Source organism: Syngnathoides biaculeatus, chromosome 7, assembly GCF_019802595.1.
Source record: "Syngnathoides biaculeatus isolate LvHL_M chromosome 7, ASM1980259v1, whole genome shotgun sequence".
Classification (NCBI taxonomy): domain Eukaryota; kingdom Metazoa; phylum Chordata; class Actinopteri; order Syngnathiformes; family Syngnathidae; genus Syngnathoides; species Syngnathoides biaculeatus.
In genome coordinates, this window is record NC_084646.1 from 15224294 (window position 1) to 15249220 (window position 24927).

Here is a 24927-nt window from a genome sequence, read left to right on the forward strand (position 1 = left end):
GCTCCTTATAGTGCGGAAAATATGGTAATTGATTTGTCAACAGCTAATCGGTGAGCAAACTAATCGACAACTACTTGATGAATCACTTGGAGACCTCGTTTACCTTTAAAGTCTCTAGCCTCTTGAAAGTAAATATTCTCAGATTTTTGTAGTTAGCCATGAAAGGAGACTTGGTTATCTTTTTTTAATCAAAATAAGATATTTGCGAGCATCCACTTTTATTGTTAATAAAACAATAATCAGCATTTTAATTTATTTTCTGACATATTATGCACCAAATCAGTAACTAAATCATCATTTTTATTTCTGCATTTCCTGCAATGTCAGGCTTTCTAAAAAAGGAGGAAGGAAAACAATACAACCTCGGTTCTCGACCACAATCCATTGCAGAAAGAGGTTCGAGAAGCGATTTGTTCGAAAACCGAATCGATATTTCCCATTACAATTAATGGCAAAAGAAATAATGCATTCCAAGCTTTAAAAAATTGGTTTTTTTTAAATAATTTTTTTAGCTTTTCGTGATAATAAACTGCGTAGTAGAAATACATGTATAGTTGAAATACTTTATATAATAAAAAGATTTAAGAAATATATTTGTTTTTTGCTTTAAATATATCCTTTAGTAGTAGACTAGGAGTGCATTGTTGTATCTGTTGAGACTCAGCCCCCAGCCATGTAAACTTTTTTTTATTAACAAAAGTGTAGAATAACTTTAAACGACAATAATAAGAGGGGGGGGAGAAAATAAAAGTTTTTAATTTTACAAAACGTAACACAAAAACATTAACTCGAGTTAACAAAATCTTTGAAACAAAACAAAAATGCAGAAATGCTAATGGAACAGAGAATTATTAAAGTTCACAAGAAAAAAGCAATGCAAAACTATCAACTACTGTATCGAATTCCTTCAGTGGGGGTGACTCTCGTGTCACCTCTTTGGAGCCATGATTGGGGATTAATAGTCTTCAATAGGAAGAAAAATTAGTCGGTAAATGTAGCTACCGGGACTCGTCTGCGCACAGTGGCTGCGGTACACACAATATAAACCGCGTCATGGGTAAGCTGGTCGGGCAGCTCGTGTTATGTTATTTCTGTTTTTTTTCAGCGGCGTTGGTATTCACAATAACAAAGGGCGTCATGGGTCAGCCGCCAGTTGGGCCACGCGCGTTATGTTATTTACGGGTTTTGTCGGGGTTGTTAGAGTACCGATTTTTGTTCGAAAACGAGCAAAAAAAAAAAGTCAAAATTTTCGTGTGAAAACCAATTTGTTTGAGAACCGAGTATTCACTGTATGTTTTTTCAGATTCATCAATTGATTGAACATAAAAAAATAACAGGTGATTTGATTATTAATTTTTTTTTTTTTTCACGGCTTGTGAAGTTTCATTTTTAGGAAATTAATATTTGAACACAATGCTCTCAGAAAAATGTCAAATAAACTGGAAATCTAACCCATTTAACACAAGATTAAAACAGTCTCGCTGAAAGCAACATTTTTCTTCACTCTTCAGGTGTCCAACACGCAAATTTTCCAGATCCAGTTTCACACTGGCTTCATTTCTCCCGGAACCACTACATTAAAATTTAACAAGTAAGTCTCATTTCTCTTTAAACGCAATAAATTGAGTGGGTTAACTACCAAGAAAAAATATTTAAAATAATTTGTCTGGTACGTGGAGCCACAGTTAGGAGGACCTCTGATCTGTATTACCTTGGTGACCCTAAATGACCTGCTCTGGTGGTCTGTAACATTTGTGGGTCATCCAGGACACCTCTTATGTTGTCTTAAAAGTAACACGTGTTATCAGGTTAATTGTTAATAACCTTTACCTCCTGTCAGTTATTTTGCTTGTTATTACAGAGTTTGCTTACTATGAAATTTGAAATGATCATTGCGAATGAAATTGCTGTGATATAATGTTTCATTTCGCTTAATCCACTTTTGTATTTTTTTACTTTATATGTATCCCTCATTTCTCCCATCAGACCGGAGCTGGATGCCTGCGACTCTCCAGACAAGTACCCCCAGCTGTTCCACGTGATGGTGGATGTAGAGGTGGAGGGGTTGGATAAGCAGAAAGACCTCACGCCGCCTTGGGAGCAGTTCCCATCGAAAGACCTGAGTCCCAATGTGCTTTTCACTTGCCACCAGGAACATCAGGACGCACTCGCCATTGCTGGTAATTGTCCCGTTGATTACACTGTCAGTCATTAATTCATCTATCCATCCATCCATCTCCATCTCTTAGCCGCTTATCCCCACAAGGGTGTTCTGGAGGCTATCCCAGCTGTCAACTGGCAGGAGGCAGGGTACACCCTGAACTGGTTGCCAGCCAATCTCAGGGCACATAGAGACAAACAGCCGCATTCACAATCACACCTTGGGGCAATTTAGAGTGTCCAATTAATGTTCCATGTTTTTGGGATATGGGAGAAAACTGGAGTTCCCGGAGAAAACCCACGCAGGCACGGGGAGAACATGCAAACTCCACACAGGTAGCACCGGTATTCAACCTGGGTCCTCAGAACTGTGAAGCCAACTGATCCACTGTGCCGGCCATCATTAATTCATTCATAAACCATGATTTTAATGGATGGTTTCTTTCGGCTTATCCCTTTCGGGGTCGCCACATATATGTTTGGCACAATTTTTACCCCGGATGCCCTTCCTGACTTAACCCTTCTCAGGGAGTGGAGGCCCCAGTGGGAAATGAACCCACAACCTCTGGTTTACCCCACTGATACAATATAATTTTTTTTGCCTCATTAAAAGTCAGCAGAATCATATTTTCCAGAAAAAAAGCTAATAGTAAAGTAAACATTTGTAATGATATGTAATCCATCCATACATTTTCTTTGCCACTTATCCTCATGAGGGTCGCGGGGAGTGCTGGAGCCTATCCAAGCTGGACAGCAGGCAGGAGGCGCAGTGCGCCCGGAACTGGTTGCCAGCCAATTGCAGGGCACATAGAGACAAACAGTCGCACTCACAATCAAACCTATGGGCAATTTAGTGTCCAAATAATTTTGCATGTTTTTGGGATGTGGGAGGAAACCAGAGTGCTCGGAGAAAACACACGCAGGCACAGTGAGATCATGCACACTCCACACATGCAGGGCCGGAATCGAACCTGGGTCCTCAGAACTGCGAGGGCAACACTTTACCAGCTGACCCAGCATTCCGCCATGATGTTTAATGAAACGAAATTATACAGGTTAGAGGTATTATATGTGTAATGATAACAGTTAACACTATTTTTGTCAGTAGTCATTAGAACCATGTTTCAGAGAAAATCACAGAAAAAAAGCAAGTGATAATAATAGAGTAAAAATTCACTGATGGTGTTGTGGTACACACGCCTAACTTTGGTGCAGACAGAGTGGGATCGATTTCCGCTCAGTGATGGTGTCAATATCTACTCTGGGACTCACTGGCGACCAGTTCAGGGTGTAGTCCGGAGCTAGCCTGGATAGGCTCCCCTGTGACCCTTGTCAAGATAAGCGGACTGGATAATGGATGGATGGAATAATAGAATAAAAATTTGTAATTACATTGAGTGAAATAAAATCATACAGGTATTATAAACGTGTAGTGATAATGATTGCCATTTTTTTGAAATAGTTACATAAAAAGTGTAAAAATAGACAATAATTCTGTGGTTTCAAAAATATGGCCATTTATTTTTATTAAATGCCTGTAAATGGGTAGTCATCTTGCCTTTTACCAAGTTGTATTATGTTTTTCCTCTTAATTACATGAAATATGTCTGAACGTGAAGGAGCTAAAAACATATTCAAAGCCTGAATAAAAATAAGTACATAAGTTACAAACTAACATGGGGAACAACTACTGTGTACTTCTGCCAGTTATTACAAATTAACAAGCAAATGTATGTTTTACAATTTACGTTCTTGAACATGTTCGCAAGAACACTGACAATCATTGAGTGAGATTTGTTGGCGTGTTTGTTGATGTGTTTTCTCTACTGAAGCGAATACAATTAGAATCGTGCTGTATCAGTAAGTTGAACCAAACTCACTAAATAACTTTTGTTTTTGCTCCGACAAGATGAGATGGAGGGCTTGGATGTGGAGGGTAAGACGGCAAAGTAGAGTGATGACATTCAATTGTAAAAAAAAAAAAAAAAAAGAGCTGTCGTTATGCAGGACAAGGGTCCGTTCAATGTGATCAAACATGACAGATTTGTTTGTATAGCGCTTAAATTCATGATTCGACTGTACAAACACTTTACACTAACTATTTTAAATGGTACATCATTGTATCTATTGCATTGAATGGGTTCTTGTCATTGTACTAATTTTTACAGGAAAAGGAAAATCTTACAATCCCTGTGGTTCAAATAAAGTTTTAAATCAGTGATTTTATGTTTTAGTTGATGTTGTTTTCATGAACGCTCTACTACTAGTAAACTATCAATTATTGATAGAGCTTCTTAAAGGTCTACTGACAAGTAAAGCATGGTTTTTAGTATGTTTTTAATTAGAAAAAAAGCAGCCGCAATGGACCCATCTGTTTTTCACCACACCGTCATGTTGTCATATATGGATTTTTGCATCGCCCACCATGAAAATCCTCTCGAGGCATTCGTTTTGGAGAAGAAGCAGGAAGTGACGTTTTTTACAGACACCCACACTGGCGGGTTCATGTAACCCTTGTACCAGTTTTACCGGCAGGAAAGTAGCTGTTTTTTTCCTGCGTGTTTGCCAAAATGCCGTCTCGTTGTATTGCTGGATATTGCTCAAACACTCGGGAGGATGGATTCTCTCTTCATACTTTTCCAAAAAACCCGGGTCGTTTTGAAATGGATTCCACAGGTGCAAAAGACAAGAGCTTCGTGTGTTCCAAATGATAGGTAGGTGTGTATAGAGCTATTTAAAAAAAATAATAGTTGGGGGGGGAGGAGGGGACATAATTCTTCTCTCAGAACATAACAAAAGATCCCAGCATTGTTCATTGCCGCCGCGGAGGTGGATTGGCCGGGGAGGTGGTTTGGCCACGTGCGGGCACCCCTGAAGTAGTTACTTCGCCCGGCATGGGTCCTCCTGAGTACAGTACATACTGTCATACATACTCTCGGGGAGTCTGTTGTTAGTTAGAAGTGATCCCGATATCATCTAAATATTGCCCCGGTCACGTCACTCGATTGTGAGATGTTCTCTTCTTCAACAAGAGCTTTCATATCAGAAGGGGCGTCGGAAAAATCTGAAAATCTCTGTTGTCTCCCGTCGCAGGTGGCACAGCGTCTTCTCAATGACGACTGTCCCAGTGTGACATCTGTAAATGACGTTGCAAAGCAATATGGCCGCCACTGGGATGTCGAGTGAGACCTCTGCAAAATTGCGCATTGATGACATGCTTTATCCGCTCATTTTTTAAATTTTGTATAGACATTGAAGTGAATAATATTCTATGTATTTTTCGTAACAACATCTATTTTAAAATGTATATATGGATGTCGGTAGACCTTTAATTTACACAAGTTTTACAGGCTTCATCACCCAGACTTTTGTCTTAAACAAAAATCCGGTGTATTGTTGTACATTTTGAGTGATGGTTAGACAAAGACTTATCATTTAGTTGCCCATTATCCCTTATTTCCATCTTTACCCTATTATCTCATTGCCTAGTCTATTACTGTGCCCAATTTCCCTCAAAATACCCACCCAATAGCATTCATCATTTTACTCTATTTTCCATTAATGATTGACAATATTTTTCCACCCTCTGCATTCTTCCTTCCCTTTCTTCTCTAAATCATTCCGCAGAGCCGAGCAGGCCGACTGGAGGCCCCGACGTCCGAGGCCACGGCGAGGAGAGTGAGCCCTCTGACGACGAGATGCTCTCTCTCTCTAGCCAGCGAAGCAGCACCAGCACAGCCCCCTACAAACGGGATCAGCCTTCTCCGACGCCCGTGGCGCCCGACCCGTCTGGGGAAGTAGATCTTCTCGGCCTGGATGAAGACGAGATCAAGCGACCGCCTGCCGTGTCCCTGCCTCCATCTACTGCCGCTGCAGGAACGGACCTCCTGGGCGACTTGTTTGGGGCTCCACCCCAGCCCGCCAGCGGGCCATCATCCACCCACTCCACTCCACATAAAACAATAACAAGCTCTGCATCGCCATGTCCTTCGCCTTGCCCACCAGGTGAGGATGAGTCCAAATGCACCTTTTAATACTCGGATAAAAATGGGTTTATGTTGAGGCAGCTGGGGAGAACTTATTAAAATTTGTAAGCTTTAAAACTGGTTTATGAGGTGTGATGGTTCTGTTAAGGCTGTTTATTGCAAGATGCACCTACGTTGACCAGTGGCAACAGTGTCTTCTGTTGTCCAAAGTGTTAAATGTTTTAAGATGGCACATAACTCAGAGAATTCATTTGGTAGACAAGCTATAGTGTCATGAAACAGCAGTGCGGAGGAGGACCCAAGTGCAGGACTCTGAGACAAAGGCACAATGTTCAGTGGGTTTTATTATAGACTAAAGTTGTGCACGACAACACAGTCCAAGAAGGCAGGATCCAAATAACAAGAAACAATGTCCGATAACTATGAGAACTAAAGGGCATATCAAAAGCGTGACTCGACTATAATGGCGCAGTGGCGGCGTAACCCTGGACGTGGTAAAGCATACTCAACAAAGTGGCAAATGCCAGTAACAAAACTCCAAATTAAATACATGGTCTAATCACAGTGCCTCATGTGAAACAGCTGGTTACATACAAACAAAATAGTACATATTTTCCAATATTTAATTCGATTATCAAACAAATTCAACTTCAAATGATTACATAAATGTACTTGTCTCCTTTTTCAATTTTTATGGTTTCCCCAGTGTTTGACCCGTTTGGAGCCAGTCCCAAGCAGAAGCCTCAGGAGATGATGGGTTCCTTCCTCGGACCAGGTAACACGAGGCATCTTGATCACTTCTTGCATGGCGCTCGCTCTCCATCCCCCACACTTCAGCCTACAAGCTTCGGTGAGGCACGTCTCTGCTGCTTTGCTGCACTGAATATTTTGGACAAGATCAGCACATCTCTCTTGTCTGTCACAGTTTGCTGTATGTATAGCATGCTGTATTGGAGTTTAAAGGTCAAGGGTCATGAAATGGATGATTTTTAGTATGTTGTTAATGAAAAAACAGTAGTCGGTATGGACCCATCCGTTTTTTTCACCACAAAAATTATTTTAACGTTTATGGGTTTTTGTAACTCCCACCATGAAAATCCTCTCAAGGGATTTGTTTTCAACAAGAAGCAGGAAGTGATGTTGGGGGCAGGTTCACGCTCAAGCGGACTCATTTGTTTCTATTCATTTTACCTGCGGGAAGCTAGCTCGTTGTTCCTTCGTGTTAGCCAAAATGCCGTCTCGTTGCATTGCTGGATATTGCTCAAACACTCGGGAGGATGGATTCGCTCTTCATACTTTTCCAAAAGATCCGTATCGTTGTGAAAAATGGGTTGCACAGGTTCGTGGGTTCCAAATGACAGGTAACTGTGTATACAGCTACTAAAAAAAACTATACTTTGGGGCGGACCACATAATCCGTCTCTCATAAAGTAACAAAAGATCCGCGTACGTACGACAGGGGAGCTAAATGTGTCTGTGCGCGTCGGACGGCTGCGGCTATGGCGCACTCAGCCGCGTGCGACGACAACGCCGCGATAAGCCGCCTCGGCGCCGAAAATGAGGCACCCCGCCGTGACCGTGACTGGCGGACGCGGCTTCGGCTACATACTGTCATACTGTCGGAGAGTCTGTTGTTAGTTAGAAGCAATCTGCATATAATCTAGATAATAATAATCTAAATATGGCTCGAAACAATAGGGTAATATTGCCCCTGACACTTCACTCAATTCTGAGATGTTTTTAATGGCGGATGTCCGCGGTGACGTCACAGACAGTAAATGCAGCCAATATGGCAACCACTTAGATGTCAAAAGTGACTTTGATGATGCGCTCTCCGCTCATATTTATTTTTTCGTGTAGACATTGAAGTGAGTAATGTTATACATACTTTTCATTTGAATGTCTATTTTAGAATGTTTATATGGATGACACTTGACCATTAAGTCCAGTGCAACGGTTTAAGGGCCATATTCTCCCATGTGCCTAAGTCAAGAAAGTGACACAAATATGCGCTTCTTTGGGTCTGCACAATTTTCCCTCCACTCAAAACTGTCATTTACAACACAATTACGCCCTAAAACGTGGGCGTTTCCTGTCAAATGTGGCCCCCACGTGGGCTTCAACGCTTTCCCTCTTCAGAGGCTGTGGGAAGAACAGACCTCCATGAAGTTCGGTTATCTGCATGGTTAGATATTCCTCGGAATTCTACAGTTATTTACCACATACCTTACAGTAAAATGCTATAAAGTAATTTTACCGAAATTAACTACAGTTTACAATGCATGATGGGATTTTGATTGACGTCACAGAGCAACTGTATTTTGTGAAGCTCCCAGCAGGCATCATGCCACTCATGCCATAAAATGTTGAACTGTTGCCGTAATAACGATGTCAATCCTTAATGTTCATGAACGAGAAACATTAACATAACAATGTCAACAACAGTCATTTACTGGCAACAGTGTTGCCAGGTATTTACTGCAGTTATCCAATGAAAGTGTGTATGCCAACAGCTGGCTCACGCGATGGTGTGGAACGGTTTACCCAAAATGCTCACCAACTCCTCAACAGTCATAAGGTGCCACTATTACATTACACCGAGTTTGGACACATTATTTCATATTAATTGGTGTCATGAACAATGCTGGACCACTGCAAGGGGTGTGTGGCCAGGTACCGCTCTGGACGGTGTTACCTCTGACACCTGTCACCGGCCACAGCTGTTTTCCATGTGGACTCTAATTAGACCATGTATTTAAGTTTGGAGTTTTGTCACTGGCTTTGACAATTCGTTACCTTGTGTCAGTGTGGCGCGTTTGTTGCCAGTTGGAATCGGCACCACTGAGAGCAAGTGGAGTGTTGCGCTATCCTCATCACAGCAATTCTGTGCCCTTTGGTTAATCCTGTCCTGTTAAGATTGTTAGTTTGGCCCACAGTCATCTGACATTGCTGAATGTCTTTTTGGATCCTGCCGAGCCCAGCGTTTTTGTGCCTCTACCTTGTTTTGGACAGCTTTTTGGTATCGACCTGGTTCTGGTATAAAACCATGTCTAACATCATCTCCTCATCTTGGAGTCCTGCGTTTGGGTCCACCCCTGCATCATTGGCCCGTGAGAATTGGGTGGCACAGTGGGGTAGGTGTAGAGTTTTAGCCTCACAGTTCTGTGGACTGGAGTTTGAATCCTGGCCCTGCCTGTGTGGAGTTTGCACCTTCTCCCCATGGCTGCGTGGGTTTTCTCCAGGCACTCGGGTTTCCTCCCACATCCCCAAAACAAGCATTTATTGGAGACTGTAAATTGCTCCTTGGTGTGATTGTAAGTGTGACTGTTTGTCTCCATGTGCCCTGTGATTGGCTGGCAACCAGTTCAGGGTGTGCCCCGCCTCCTGCCCGATGACTGCTGGGATAGGTTCCAACATTCCTGCTATCCTGGTGAGGATAAGCGACTTAAGAAAATGGATGGATGTATAATGGATTCAGTCATAAGCACAGTATTCTTTTAAAAGTGTTCTTGGCTTTTTTTCCTTACAGAACAAAAAACATGCTCCCCTTCAAAGTGTAACTTATCAGGCAGTGCTCAAATCCCATGACGACACGTCCGCTACCTAAGAATTGTCAGATTTAAAGTGTGCTAAGTTTTCCAAATGGATTTCTTATGACATTCACAAGTCCCAGGATAACTTTTTTTCCCCTATGACTTACAGCCAGACTCACTTCAAATAATCGGCCCTGTTTGGTGGTTGCGCACACATTTCTCGGTCGCAGACTACGGGTGTGTCAGAAGTTTGGACAGGCGAATGCGCTAACCTGAAAAGTGTGCAAGATAAGATTTATACACAAACGGGAGAATGTGGTCCTAATTCATTAAATCACATTGTCATTTTTCCAAGAATTCAGAAGTTAAAAAGTAACAGCAACAAAAAAAACCCTGCATACAGTCATTGCCTTTTTAAATTTAAATTTACTATGTGGTAATGTAACACCTGAAAACAACACTCTACAGCCTCATAAGGGCAACTGGAGCCTATCCAAGCCTCACGCAAGATTTGATATTATTGCCATTCAAAAAAACAAATATTGGCTCTTTAATTAACCCCAAAGACATATTCTGGGGATGTGAGAGGAGAAAGAGCAGAAGTAAAAACTTTTACAACCGTGGAGTGCTCACACAAACTCCACACGGATGTCGATCCAACAGAGAGTCGAACCCAGATTTCCATACTATTAGGCAGACATGCTAACCACTCTTTTATTGAATATCAGCACTGTCTCCCACAAGAAACCTCAACTAAGATACAACAAACTTGTTTAGGATCATTTGGAACATCCTACCGACTGTACATATCTGCTTCATTTAATAACCCATCTTTTATTTACTTTACCTCCCTCATCACACTTTTTACTTGATAGTTTAGGGAGTAAAATGGTAGAGTATAGTGGTTAAAATATCTCACTTGGAGTTCTGGGGTTAAATCCTGGATCCTGACATCCTGTGTTGAGTTATCTCCCCCCCAGATACTCCAGCTTCCTCCCGCATTTCCAAAACATGTATTTTCGGTTCACTGAGGTATAAAAACTGTCCATAACTGTGAATACCCATGTAGACTGCAATTAACTGGTGACCACTGCTGGGTTTACTGCTCCTCTTGCCCAAAATCAGGTTGGATAGACCTCATCTAATCTGCAAATCTCATAAGGAGAACAAAAAAATGGATGGATATCCTACTCTTTGCTTTTAAAATGCATGACAGCATCTGTCTTGGTCTTGAACCCATTATTATATGTATTTTTTTAATCTGGGACTTTTCATTTTGATCTTCATACAATGCGCTTAGTCAGCAGAAAAATTGCTGTTCTTGAATAGGTCGGAGTTCCCCTGTCCCGCACGCTACCCCAACTGTCAACATTCAGCAGCAAAACATCATGGGAGGCTGGGAATGGAACAGGACGGCCACCACAAGCTCAGGTACACCTGAGTGGAACCCAGTCTGGCTGTTTTAGGAAAAGCCAGCGAGGAGACAGTGAGACGTCTTTACACATGATGAATAGTGATTTAAAAAATAAATGGGTGAATTTTCTCTGTTTTTGGAGGAGGAGGCTTGGGAATGGGCAGTCGATCAGCCACCACCAGCCCCACGGGATCCGTCAACAGCACACCCACCCACCAAAGCAAGCCAAACACCCTGGACCCCTTTGCTGACATAGGTAACCTCGGAGGTACGTTCCGTCTCATCTTTGTAAGCACCCATGTTGCAGATTTGGTTTTCATCGACTGTATTATGGCATAAATGCAGCCTTTTCTTCCAGGAGGTTCTGGATTCTCCAGCAAGCCCACCACGCCAACAGGAACAACCCCTTCCTTCCCTTCCATGGGCTCCCCGTCGCGGCCTCCTCCGTCTCCCCAGCATGCAGGAGGGTGGCAGCCCCACTCGGGAGCCAGCTTCCCGTCTTGGCAGCCTAACACTGGCGGCGGAGGCTGGCAACCACAAGCACAAGGACCGTCCCCGCAGCCGAAGCCGAGCCCCAGTCATACCTCCGTGCCGCACACGTCTCCTCAGAACCGACCCAACTACAATGTTAGTTTCTCTGCAGTTAGGGGTGGATCACCCGGTGCTGGCGGCAAAGCACAGACAGCGATGGGTGAGAATCAAATATGACTACTTCAAAAAAAAGAAAATACGTTACAGTACATGATATTTAATTTACATTTTAGAATTATTTTTTGAATGAATTTGTTCCTCTTTGCTTGCATCCTTTTCTCTCAGGCTCTAAGCCCAAGGCTTCCAATGCCAACTTTGATGACCTCCTGTCCGGTCAAGGCTTTGCAGGGGCCAAAGAGAAGAAAGGACCCAGGACCATAGCAGAAATGAGGAAAGAAGAAATGGCCAAAGAAATGGACCCAGAGAAAATAAAGGTAGGAGCTGCTTTTTGGGACGTCTGATTATACATGTATGAATGTGAAATATCTATAGTATGTATTGTGAACATACAGACAAATTAGGTATACCTGCAGAAGCCAATTAAATCCAATACAAAAGGTGTGTCACAAATTAAAGACCCTTTTGCAGATAAAAATGCAAGTTTTTTAATTAAAGCTTATTATTTAGAATTCCTTTAACATTAATTGTATCATTTTGGTTGTAGAGTTAGGGTTAGGCTCTAACCCAAGGGTCGGGAACCTTTGGCTCACGAGGCACACCTGGCTCCTTTGGTGGTTGCGTATGGCTCGCAGAACCCTCATAACGACATACTGTATACTGCAGGGGTGGTCGATGTCTCCATCGCGATCGATCACAAGGAAGTTCTGGTTGATGGCGTGACTGTGTGGCCCCCCCAAAAAAAAGACATCAGCGTGACTTTTTTTTGTGAACATTTTGGCACCACACGTAACTTTCTCTCACAACGACCTGATGCACGGGTTTCAATGATGGCCACACACGCTTCTTCCTAGTTTACCTTGCACCGCCCCCCTCCGCTCTTAAAGAAGTACACTCATGATTACAAAAGTTACGGTCCTTACGCAGCCCATCAATGTGGTTTATAATGACAGAGTGCTTATGCGCCGCCCACCACCGGAAATATTTTTTTTACATCAAGACATGCCTCTGTCGGCAAGGATTGTTGGTGAGCACACATAAGTGGGGACAAATGAAAAAAAATTCAACCTGCAAAAGGGCCAATTGTGAAGACTTGGAACACACTTCCCCTCACATACCACAGACTGCGGCGTGTGAATATTGCTGTACTGACAGTTTGGTTATACCTACGCATATGAAAAGTCTTTCTCACATTTAAAAAAAAAACATTAAGACCAACCTACGTTCATGAATAACGGATGGAAGTCTCAAAGGCTGCATGAAGTTTAATTTAATGACGTATGAAACAGACGACAAAGCCATTAGCAAAGAAGTCACATTATTGGTAAAAAGTACTTTTAGCACCGTTGGTGAGCAACAGTATGTTATTTAAATGAATTTAGAGACATATTTTGCTCTTCAAGTGTTGCTCTTACGTAAAATGCACAAATACACTTGTATTTAGTTTTAAAAATATTGGATTGCTCTTTTGGAATTACATTTTAGAGTATTTGCCGTTTATGGCTCTCTCAGCCTAAAAGGTTCCCGAACCTTGCTCTAAGCCTTGCTAACAACACCCTTTCTCGTTTGTTTTGAAGATTCTAGAATGGATTGAGGGCAAGGAGCGCAACATCCGAGCCCTGCTGTCCACGATGCATACCGTGTTGTGGGAAGGAGAAACACGCTGGAAACCAGTTGGAATGGCGGACCTGGTGACTCCAGAGCAGGTCAAAAAGGTTTACCGCAAAGCCGTCCTGGTCGTCCACCCGGATAAGGTGAGGCAAATGAGACAGTATTCATATATTATCTTATTAAGGGGAAAGGAATGCTACCAAGGCGATAGCCACTCTGTAGCCATTCCTTGAAACATCTGTGTTCACCGTTTACAGAATTATAAAATATTGCCACTAATTTCCTGAAATGGCAAACATTTGATAGTGAAAGATTTTATTCCTGTGAGGAGAATTCACAACTCTCTATACTGCAATTGTTTAAAATGTTTAACTCAACTCCAGAAAATGATTGTAGTATGTTATACACACACTGTAAATAATCCTAGCATATCGTAGCATTAAAATGAAATTTGGCCTTTATTTCATGATACAACTGAATTATTACCATTGCTTCTGCTCAGATTGCCTGTGTGAAATCACGTCATCGGCAAGTGGCGGCCTGTTTTAGGGGGGAAAATATCCATCCAGTCGTCCATTTTCTGAAACGCTTATCCTCACTAGTATTACTGGTGTGCTGGAACACATCCCAGCTATCTTTGTGCGAGAAGGGAGGTACACCCTGAAGGGTTGCCAGCCACACTTGGAGTGGCCCCTAGATTATTATTATTTTTTAAATTATAAATCTTTCTTCTACGGGCGGCACGGTGGCTCAGCTGGAAAGAGTGGGCCTCACAGTTCTAAGGGCCCAGGTTCAGGACCCACCTGTGTGGAGTTTGCATGTTCTCCCCATGCCTGCATGAGTTTTCTTCAGGCACTCCGGTTTCCTCCCACATCCCAAAAACATGCAAGATTAATTGGACACTCTAAATTGTCCAATTGTAAAAAAGGTGTGATTGTGAGTGCGGCTGTTTGTTTCGATGTGCCCTGCGATTGGCTGGCAACCACTTCGGGGTGTTCCCCGCCTCCTACCTGTTGACAGCTGCGATTGGCTCCAACACTCCTGTGATCCTCGTGAGGATAAGCATCAAAGAAAATAGATGGATGTTTCTTCAACCTAGCAGTTTTAAGTTTTAACACTACTATTCACCACTAGATGGCAGCCAGATTGTCTCCATCAGAGAAGAAATGTGGTGACACCAATGAAAATCAGCAGGAAGCGATGGGGAAATGCTGCAGTGTGAAAGACCAGAATTAAGAAAATCATGGTCCTATGTACCCCTCAATGCCCCTGCTAGTCCTGACAAAAGAAATGTGCTCCCCTGGCTGTCGTTTAAATTTTTCATCCCTGCCTTTGTGTGAAAAGTGTGATATCCATGTAAAACTTGAGGTCGCCAATGCTGGGTCCTCACCCTAAAGACAGTTTTTTTAATTGTTACCCCACATTCTTTAACTGGTGGGACGGTGGATGACTGGTTACTGTATCTCAAAAGTTTTGAGGACAGGGGTTCAAATCCTGGAAAATCTGCTCACTGGTGATCTTCAGTGCTTAGAAAGTTGCCCGTAACTTCCATTTATTATCATTATTAAAAGCGATATATTCAACTTCATGTAAAGGAATTGATGGGAAAAAAAAAACATTTTGTGTTTGACAGTGGGACCAAATTGTCCCGGCAATGTAAGTAAAAAAACTGGGTGAGACTAATATTACAGAGGGTACAAGCCATCAAATTATCATAATATTTTACTGGATACTGCACAGAAACTTTCTGATACATGATACGATGAGATAAAATATGAAACTTACAACCAGGAAAATGATCACCCCCTCGATAATGTGATGAGTCAAAGATCCAAAGGTGGGCCTCGACCAATCAAATAAAGAACTATTTTCCCCATGAACAAAATTGGTAGTCTCACGAAGGTGAGGAATTATATTACCAACGGTGACATTATAGTCAGGCACAAAAGTACAACATTCAGATCCAATGACAGAACATGTTCCCCCCCGGGCCGCTAAGAGAAAATCCAAAGCTGCTCGGTTCTGTAGCGCGAGCAGTCTAACAGAAGCCAGTTCGCTCGATATGAGCGGGAGCGGCCGGCCGGTTTCATTCACGATAGTTTCTACTGCGCGAGCTAGATCTGCAATTCGATCTAAAGCTGACATAACTCCATAAAAAGGGAGACGAAAACCAATTGCGTTCTTGAACGGAGATTGATGACGCGTGAACAAATCGGAAGCTCCCCGTTTCAATCCGTGAGGAGGTGGTTTCTTGGGTAAAGACTGCGTCACTCTCATAGCCGGGATAACATACGCTAAGCCACAGCGTCCCTTGTAATCCACTGGAAGATAGGGGTAAGCCATGTTCCCACACAGCCAGTACATTCCGCTCGGAGAGGATACGGAGCAGCTGGCAGTGCGGTGAGCGAGTGCATTGAGCCGAGCCGGGCCCGCGGTCTCCAGGCACTGCTGGGGCCTTGATTTCACTGACTGGAACTCGCTGTACGGCCGTCTCTGGTCCCATTTAAATGTATGAAGGCAGTCCGATTCCCCGACGGGTGCTGTCCCATCATTTTGGAGGCACCAAGGAAACCTCTGTGGAATGACCTGGACAAGAACGGGATTGGGTGTTTTCACGCACCTGTTGCAGTTACTGCGTGGTCCCGAACAGTTGAGGTGTCTCATTTTGGAGAGGCGAGGGCATTCGGGGTGGGAGTAAGACTGAGAAAAGGGGATATGCAGCAGGTGGCAAGTGTCGCAGTCGGAGGCAGGCAGGGCCATCAGAGGTAAGCCTTCTCCAGCGTTGGAGGGCATCAAACCACATACGTAACAGCTGGAATTGCGCTGCATGTAGTGGGCGACTTGCCACGCCATCGTCAGGAAAACGTTAATATTGTCTACTATTCCATCCGGGGACTTTGTTACCTGCGGCGCACCTATAATGGACTCCACCAGGACGAGAACTAGGAGAACCGTGGCCATCCTTGTGACTGAAGTCGACGATATTAAAAAAGGGAAAAAAAATAATCCTTTCATCCAGAAAACGTCATCAGATTTAGGACCAGCACCATCATCTGGGTTCAAGCAAGCGTGTTAAACATGACCAGAAAGACTCAACACTGGCTCGGTGATGGAGTATGAGCGTGTGGGGCGTCCTCACTACTCTTTATCCTCTAATGTTAGCATTGGTAAAGCATGTCACATGTCTGTATCTCTTCATCAATACTGACAAATCAATCACTCCAAGGCCTTAATCTTGTCATGATCAAAATGAGGTACTCAACATCTCAGGACTTTAAGAGCAGTTTAACACCAATCAATTTGGGGCGTAGTTGAGCCGCTAACCTGCTTTTGCCTCCACGCCTTGAGCAATCTTGGGCCTGAGTTCGTTGTTTGCATGACGCTGGCATTTTCCATTTGGCTCCTATGTGTGTCCAGGTTCCGTTTGTTGACACTGTTTGTTGACTGACTGCAGCTTCAGAGTAAAGTGCCTTTCGCATAAGTGTTTCAGAGCAAGTTTTCTGAGGCAAGGCATAAGATGTTTGCCTAGCAGCACATGACCTAGATACAAGTAGAAGTTGAAGCACAACTTGTTGTAACAAGAACCTTCAGAAACCACAAAGATATGTACTGTCTGGCAAATGTCCGACTGCATACATGCACATTAACAGTACAGTGATGCCTCGGTTCTCGACCACAATCCGTTCCAGAAAATGGTTCAAAAAGTGAATTGTTCGAAAACCGAACCGATGTTTCCCATTACAATGAATGGAAAAAGAAATAATGCGTTCCAAGCCTAAAAAAAATTGGGCTTTTTAAAGCATTTTTTTCAGCTTTTCCTGATTATAAACTGCATAGTAGAAATACATGTATAGTTTAAATACTTTATGTCATAAAATAGTTTAAGAAATGTATTTATTTGCTTAAAATGTATACTTCAGTAGGAGAGTACGCTAGGCCAGAGTGCATTTCCGCATCTGTAGCGACTCGGCCCCTAGCTTTGTAAACTTTTTTTTATTAACAAAAGTGCAGAATAACTTTAAACAAACAATAATGATGGGAGGGGGGCATTTCTTCTGAGCCATGATTGGGGGTTAATACGAGATGATGAGAATTTGATTCTGAAGAAAAACAACAGTCACTACCCGGACAGGTCTGTGTACAGAGGCTGCGTTGTACAGAATAACAAAAGTGCGCTGATTGCGCCGCACGAGTTATGTCATTTCCGTTTTTTTTTTTTTTTTCGGGGGGCGTTAGAATAGACAATAATAAAACGTGTTGTGGGTGGGTCAACTGCTTGCGCCGCGCGCGATGTTATTTCCGTTTTTTTCGGGGGGTGTTCGAATGGACAATAACAAAGCCTGTCGTGGGTGGGTCAGCTGCTTGCGGCATGCGCATTATGTTATTTCCGGGTTTTGTTGGGGGTGTTCGAGTTCCGATTTTCGTCTGAAAACCGATTTGTTCGAAAACGGGGACGTTCGAAAACTGAGATTTTACTGTATGCAAAATTAATCGGTGGTTAAATATTTTATTTTTCCTACAGTCAATCAAAGCCAATTTTCACTGATTCTAAAACATATAAAACTTGCTGTTACATTTAGTAGAGAACAAACATTTGCAATTGAGGTAAAATGCTCATTCTCCTCATGTTTGCTGATTTATGTTTTTCATTCCCCCTCACAGGCTACAGGGCAACCCTACGAACAATACGCCAAGATGATTTTCATGGAACTAAACGACGCCTGGTCCGAATTTGAAAGCCAAGGACAAAAACCTCTCTACTGAAAATGGAGTGCAAGGGAAACGGGATGAGAGGATCTCGGGCTTGTAACAAAGAAAAAAAAAAACAAGGAGCAAGATTCATAAAGCCATCCCGGCTTTCCACCCAATGGATTTAAGAGATTCTCTTTCAAATACAGAACCCAGACTCCCCGGCTCCTCAGAAGAGCAGCTGTACTGTTAAGCCTCCTACTGTATGTCCTTTTGTGCAACTTTCCACTCTTTCCGCTCTTTGCTCTGAACTAACTCGGCAATCAAAGCAGACGCAGCGGATTGTTTGTGGGGGAACATTTACATTGAAGACATCAAACTAGAATTGACTCAGAAGATAAGAGGAAAAACACATCAGTGAGTGGACAGTGAACAGGTGAGAGATCGCGCAAGTGCGTGTGTGTGTACCCTTCTTAGGTGGTTTTGGAGGAACACTTTTAAGTATAATTGTACAGAAATTAATAATATAACATTAGAATAAAAATTGTCAAGAAAGTCTCGAATACTCCACCTGAAACACGCTGATATCATTTTTTGCCAGTTGAAGTCAAGCCTTGTCTGTAATTTAGGATTAGTACATGGACTGTTGGAAACACGAAGCACCTTGAAGTCTCATGCATTGTCACACTCCAACTAATTGTTAATTAATAATTAGCCAATTTTCAGCGGTAGCTATCAAGGGGTCTGTACGAAGCACAAGTGTACATCCGCAGCTCTGAAGGAAGCCAATTGTTATTTATCTTTCCCGTTTTGTTCATCATCATGGCTGCTCACCGGGGCGCCTTCATTCCAAAGTTTTAAATAAATTGCGCTCGTTTTTTGCTCCTGTATTTCATGAAAGATGTAAATGTTTGAGCCCGTATCTCGGCAATAGAAAGTCAAACTGGAAGTGAGTGGTCGGACACAAATGTAATTCTGTCTGTACTTCAGTACAGACATCACGCGATTTAATGCATCAAAATGTTTTTTTTTTTTTTTTTTTTTTTGGCAATGGTTTATGGTCTTGACAATTAGAAATAATTCACTAAACCAGTACGTGATGATCCTTTATTTAATGTATCCATAAGTCAGCCGGTACTGTAACAACGTATTGAAATGTATTACTTGATGCCATAAGTTTACTTTTGTATAACAATTTCTATCACTGCACTGACACTTTTCTTTTAATAATGCTTATGGATTTTGTGAGGAACGGCATTGCGTAATATCAAAGAAAAGTTCTGTACACCATCTGATTTTAATGTGTAAAAATTGTCCTTACTTTATACTGACTTGTAATGCTCATCATGGTCTTTGAGGAACATTTACAGTACATGCAAAAAGATGATGTCGTCATTTTTCTGTCATTAGGTGGAATTGTTTGTTTTCAGGACTCTCAACTACATTTTGGATAGTGAGTGAAAACTGCTGCGAGGATAAAGATGCTTTAACCGATGTCTGGGATCCAAAATGATTCGAATCCTGTTGCCGGTGGGAACAGAGACACTGGAAAACAGGCGTGAAAGTGCAGGCACAGAAATTCAACTGTACGTGAAATAACTCAGTCTCATAAGCTCCCCTGCTGACAGAATTATCTATGTACATTCTTACGAGTCGGCAAAAAACTATAACATCTATGTTGTACTCAGTGGATGTGTGTTGTTTAAAATGTGGTACGTATGGAAGTGATTTGGACTATTTTATGTTATGTGTTTGCCTGTCTGCTGTTGAAGCATTACTAAACTGAGTAAAGTACTATTTTAAGTGTTTATTTTATTTTTTCTTGTACTGTCACACAATCGACCAATAAACCTGATATTAATTAAATTAATAGTAAAGTGAAGAAGGTGGAAGACAGCTACTCAGCAGGCCTAAAATATGCTTATGCAAATGTACAATCTTTTACCATGAAAATATAATACATAAACATTTGTCATTGTTTCAAAGGTGCACAAAAATAGTTTGTTGTGGTTCCCAAAGGAAGACTAAAGTTTATTGCTTGATCCTCGTTTTTGTTTTTTTTTTTCTGCCGCACTGACCTCACTGGATGAAGTCAAATTAGTTACGTACAGTCAGTAAAATTTCAAAGATTTACTACATCAAAATTTTACACACCAAAATGCTGGGTCTAACTTGTAACACAACGTTTGGTTTGGCACAGTTGGGTCAGAGGTTTGGGCAATATGGACCAACACTGGATCAAAATTGAAGGACATTATTATTCTACAGTAAATGCCCATATAGCATAAAACAAAACACTTTGATTTCTCAGCCGAGCTGTTGGTGTCGTCCAATGGTTCTGAGATTGATCAACTAGACTGGGTTACAGGCACACCACCATTGGTTTGAGAATACCCGCCTTCTTGAAGTCACCATTACACCTGTTGGTCCAAAATGAGCTTTATGTCAGGGCAGTCCATTTTTAGGAAAGTATTGGGTGACCTAAAAAACCCATTTTTTTTTTTACTTTTGAGAGTAATGGGATGACCATCCATCCATCCATTTTCTTCACTGCTTATCCTCACAAGGGAGTGCTGGAGCCTGTCCCAGCTGTCACCGAGCAGAAAGCAGGACACACCCTGAACTGGTCGCCAGCCAATCACAGGGCACAAAGAAACTAACAACCATTCACACTAACGTTCACACTTGTGGGCAATTAAGAGTCTTCAGTCAACCCTCCATGCACGCTTTTGGGGTGTTGGAGGAAACTGGACTACCAGGAGAAAACCCACGCAGGCACGGGCAGAACATGAAAACTCCACACAGGCAGGACTGGATTTGAACCCGAGGTCCTCTGAAATGTTAGGTAGACTTGCTAAGTAGTCATCACCGCACCACCTACGGGAATAATTTTTTTGAATTACTTCCCAAGTTCATTTACGATATTTGGGACTCAAAAACATGGATGGAAATTCAAAGTAAAAGCAGAGAATGAATAAACACTGTTAAATATAGCACAGTAAAGAGGCATTTGTAGTTATTGTTAGCTTACATTTTCTGTACTTCATATTTGAAAGGCCACCGAAGCTTTCACAAAAACACACGCAAATGCAAACTAAAAATAAGAAACCTTGAGACATTTGAATTACCTTGTACAGTATAAGAAATGCGGTAAATAAATACATTGAATAAAGGCTACTTTGGGCATCAGCAGAAAAAAGAGTCGGGTGCTGCCTCCTTGGTGCTGGCCTCTCACTCCTGATTGTCAGTGAGTAACTTTAGATCTGTTTATCCGATTGATCACTACGGGGTAGCAAATTACAATTTATGGAGGATAAATCTTATCATCCATCCTTATCATCCGTGCATTACTGTACAATGTATTCAGCGGCTCGCTGTTTGTTTTGAAGTGGACAACCGTTGTGCATCCGATCACTGATTCTCTCATATGGGAGCAGTTAGACTGGACCTTTGGGGCGAAAGCGTGTAAAGCAGCCCCGTCAGTGCCAAGAGTAAATTTGGGATAATTTACAATACCTCCCTCAACTGATGAATCACATGCTTGCAGCGCTCTGCCGCTTGTCCCTTCTCCTCATTCTCTGCTGACTCACTTCCTGAGAGACAATCAGCGCTGATGGATCAAAAAGCATCAACACATCCGTATTCCATGAAGCACATCATTCTATGCCCTTTAATGGAATGTCTGCGAATTAGTGATTATTATTATTATTTTTTTGTATTGTTCATTATTATAGACTACAGGCATGGACTATATCAGATAGTGACATTATGATAAATGTGAGAAAAAATGTTGTGGTTTCACAGTATCACTTTATTGTATCTGTTTTGAGATGTAAGCGTATATAACAACATTTTTCCACTGGATACACTCCCTTGCTAAGTACACCTAAAATCAAGATGAACAATTGATTTTTTTTCCAAAATGAAAAAAAAAATGGGCAGCACAGTGAATCAGCTGGTAAAGCGTTGGCCTCACTGTTCTGAGGACCCGGGTTCAATCCCTGACCCGCCTGTGTGAAGTTTGCATGTTCTCCCCGTGCCTGTGTGGGTTTCCTCCGGGCACTCCGGTTTCCTCCCACATTGTGAAAAACATGCGACATTAATTGGACACTCTAAATTCCAGCACTCCCTGTGACCCTTGTGTGGATAAGCGGCAAAAGAAAATGGATGGATGGATGGATGGATGAAAAAAATTATAAAACTAACGTGTACTTCTTAGAACATGAGTTAGCTACAGTGCTTGTATGGTCTTCTATGCATTGTGGAGTAACTAATAGCCAATGCTAGTTAGCTATCTGCGTGGGCCGTGAGTCTATAGTACAGTATTTATTCGACATTCAAACTGTTGTGACTACGGTAGTTGCAAAGGTGTCATGCTCTATGTTTTGATTTTTTTGGTCATATTTTCCTGTGTTCCATGTTCTTCACATCTTCGGTGCTCAGTTAATTGTCTCCACCTGTTGTCGTCTACCTTCGACCATTTTTCGACCAATCAGCTTCCTCCAGTCGCTAGTGTCTTGTCCAGGTGTTCCTCATTGTCTCATCTGTTTATTTTGAATTTCCTCGTTTCTTTCAATTTTGCTCCATCTCTCCGTGCCATGTTTTGTTTCCAGTTTAAGGTTTATTCAAGTGCCCATTTGTTACTTTGGATGCTTTTTCCATGTTCCTTGTTCGCATTTTTTTTTTTTTTTGGAAATATAATTTTTTGAGATTTCTGCTCTACCGCCTTGCCTCCCTGCTTCCCTGCACTTGGGTCCTCCACGTTTTTGCCTCGCCTGCCTCAACCTCAAATACCCTAACTGTGACAAAAGGGTCAGTAAAAGACAGCATTGTAATACTGTATGAACATGATCTTACATTTGCGAAAAAGGGATGTATTGCACTTTCAAAAACGTTCCGTGTGAGAACTTCAACATCTTCATTTCTGCTACCTCCAGTTCTGCTTCCTGTTATTTCTTCAGTGCCACTGTCTCTAATCCGTACATCATGGCCGGCCTCACCACTGTTTTATAAACTTTGCCCTTCATCTTCTCTCTTCTGTCACATAACACACCAGACACCTTCCACCAACTCTTCCACCCCGCTTGGACTCGTTTCTTCGCTTCCTTACCACACTCTCCATAGCCCTGTATTGTTGACCCCAAGTATTTGAAGTCATCCATCCTTGCTATCTCTTCTCCCTGGAGCTTCACTCTTCCTCCTCCGCCCTTCACATTCATCCACATATATTCTGTTTTACTTGGGCTAATCTTCATTTCTCTCCTTTCCAATGTGTGCTTCCATCTTTCTAATTGTTCCTCCGCCTGCTCCCTGCTTTCACTGCATATCACAATATCATCTGCGAACATCATGGTCCAAGGAGATTCCAAGTCTGACCTCATCTGTCAGCCTATCCATTACTACCCCAAACAGGAAGGGGCTCAGCTTAAATTCTTCTGACACACCAACGGGACACCTCACCGCTGTTCTGCTGCCCTCATACATGTCCTGTACTATTCTAACATATTTCTCCGCCACACCAGACTTGCGCATGCAGTACCACAGTTCCGCTCTTGGTACTCTGTCATAGGCTTTCTCGACGTCTACAAAGACACAATGTAGCGCCTTCTGACCTTCTCTGTACTTTTCTCAAAAATGTTATTTATTATATATTATTGCTTGATCATTCGCCAACCACACTGTTTAAGCATAATTTGAATAACAAGGTTTTAACAAAAAATATCTGTGTACCCAAGAATTTCTCCAAATGGGGTGGGAGGATACAGTTTTCATTAGTAATAAGTCAGCATTTCATTGGTTTGTCAAGAAGATCAGCATATTCACTGAAGTGACATGAAAACATTTCCTCAAGGGAGAGTACGGTATGTCGGTCTGGATACTGTACGTACCCCTCACTCAGCTAAACAAGCAGTTCAAATATCTGCATGTATTTGCAACAGGGATTAGGATCACTCTTGCCGTCTGCTAATGGACACTTATAGCTATGCTGTAGCTATGCAGTTCAGTTGTTTTCTCACTGTCACACATCTGCCCTCTGTGTTGTTTTGCCCTTGCGAACGCTTCAGGGTTTCTCCCGTCTCTTGGGCCTGGTGGTTGCAGATCAACTTGCTGGTCTATCTGTCATCACCTGCTGTTATCTGTGTCGTGTGATTCAATGGTGGCTTTTCTTTAGTACACAATTGCTTTGCATGGTGTGTTATAAGGCGGTTGTGCTACTAAGCCAGTTCTTCCTGGCGGGGATGAAGTGGATATAATAATAACCGCAAGTAAGTTGTTGTAACAATGAATAACTATTGGATGGTCACAGGGAATATGAACAACCAGAATGTCAAATGCATACAAGATGGGGCAATCTTTTGAGCAAAGATAATGTAAACCAATGAACAAGCAGTTTGAAAGTCCCCCTACCCACTTGTTTAGTCCACAGTAGATGTTGCACTACAGTACATCTTGGCTCGCACCTGAAAGAAAAGAAGAAAACAGCCAGGGGTGTACACCGTTCAGAGCAAATTAGGCTCTTTGTCTGGATTCTGGGACAGAATCCAGCGAGCAGTGCAATGCTCGGTGAAACACTAAACCTTCTGCCACACACATTCAACAACTTTTGCTGCATTCTCTAGTCCAGGGGTCGGGAACATATGGCTTGCGAGCCATACCTGGCTTTTTTGGTGGTTGCATATGGCTCGCGTAGCCCTCATAACGACATACTGAACACGTGATTTCTGTCGTGCAGGCAACGCAAATGACGCAGAGAAGGTTTGTCCTAGCGGGGTTGTCGTAGTTTAGTGTGGCAGTCGATGTCCACAGGCGCAGAAGGGTCGAACCCCAATCGTGTCGGAAAAACTAATTATGGAAACGCTTTTGGCAAAGGTCACTCAAAGAAAAA

General features: G+C 42.3%; 1 protein-coding gene across 9 annotated transcripts in view; it reads left to right on the forward strand.

The window, feature by feature from the left end:
• The window catches only part of dnajc6 (DnaJ (Hsp40) homolog, subfamily C, member 6), a 60943-nt gene extending 40896 nt beyond the window's left edge, over positions 1-20047 (forward strand). For 5 of the 9 annotated variants that reach the window (XM_061825402.1, XM_061825399.1, XM_061825403.1 and 2 more), the window contains 10 exons: positions 1512-1591; positions 1987-2180; positions 5788-6165; positions 6853-6996; positions 11009-11110; positions 11236-11361; positions 11452-11784; positions 11910-12058; positions 13319-13495; positions 18015-20046. In XM_061825402.1, the coding sequence (XP_061681386.1) occupies positions 1512-1591; positions 1987-2180; positions 5788-6165; positions 6853-6996; positions 11009-11110; positions 11236-11361; positions 11452-11784; positions 11910-12058; positions 13319-13495; positions 18015-18116 (1785 nt within the window). In that variant the 3' untranslated portion in view covers positions 18117-20046. Of the gene's footprint in view, positions 1-1511; positions 1592-1986; positions 2181-5787; positions 6166-6852; positions 6997-11008; positions 11111-11235; positions 11362-11438; positions 11785-11909; positions 12059-13318; positions 13496-18014 lie in introns of those variants that run through there. The other 4 variants (XR_009795783.1, XM_061825397.1, XM_061825401.1 and 1 more) reach the window with 4 other exon arrangements.
• Positions 20048-24927: the final 4880 nt, after the last annotated feature.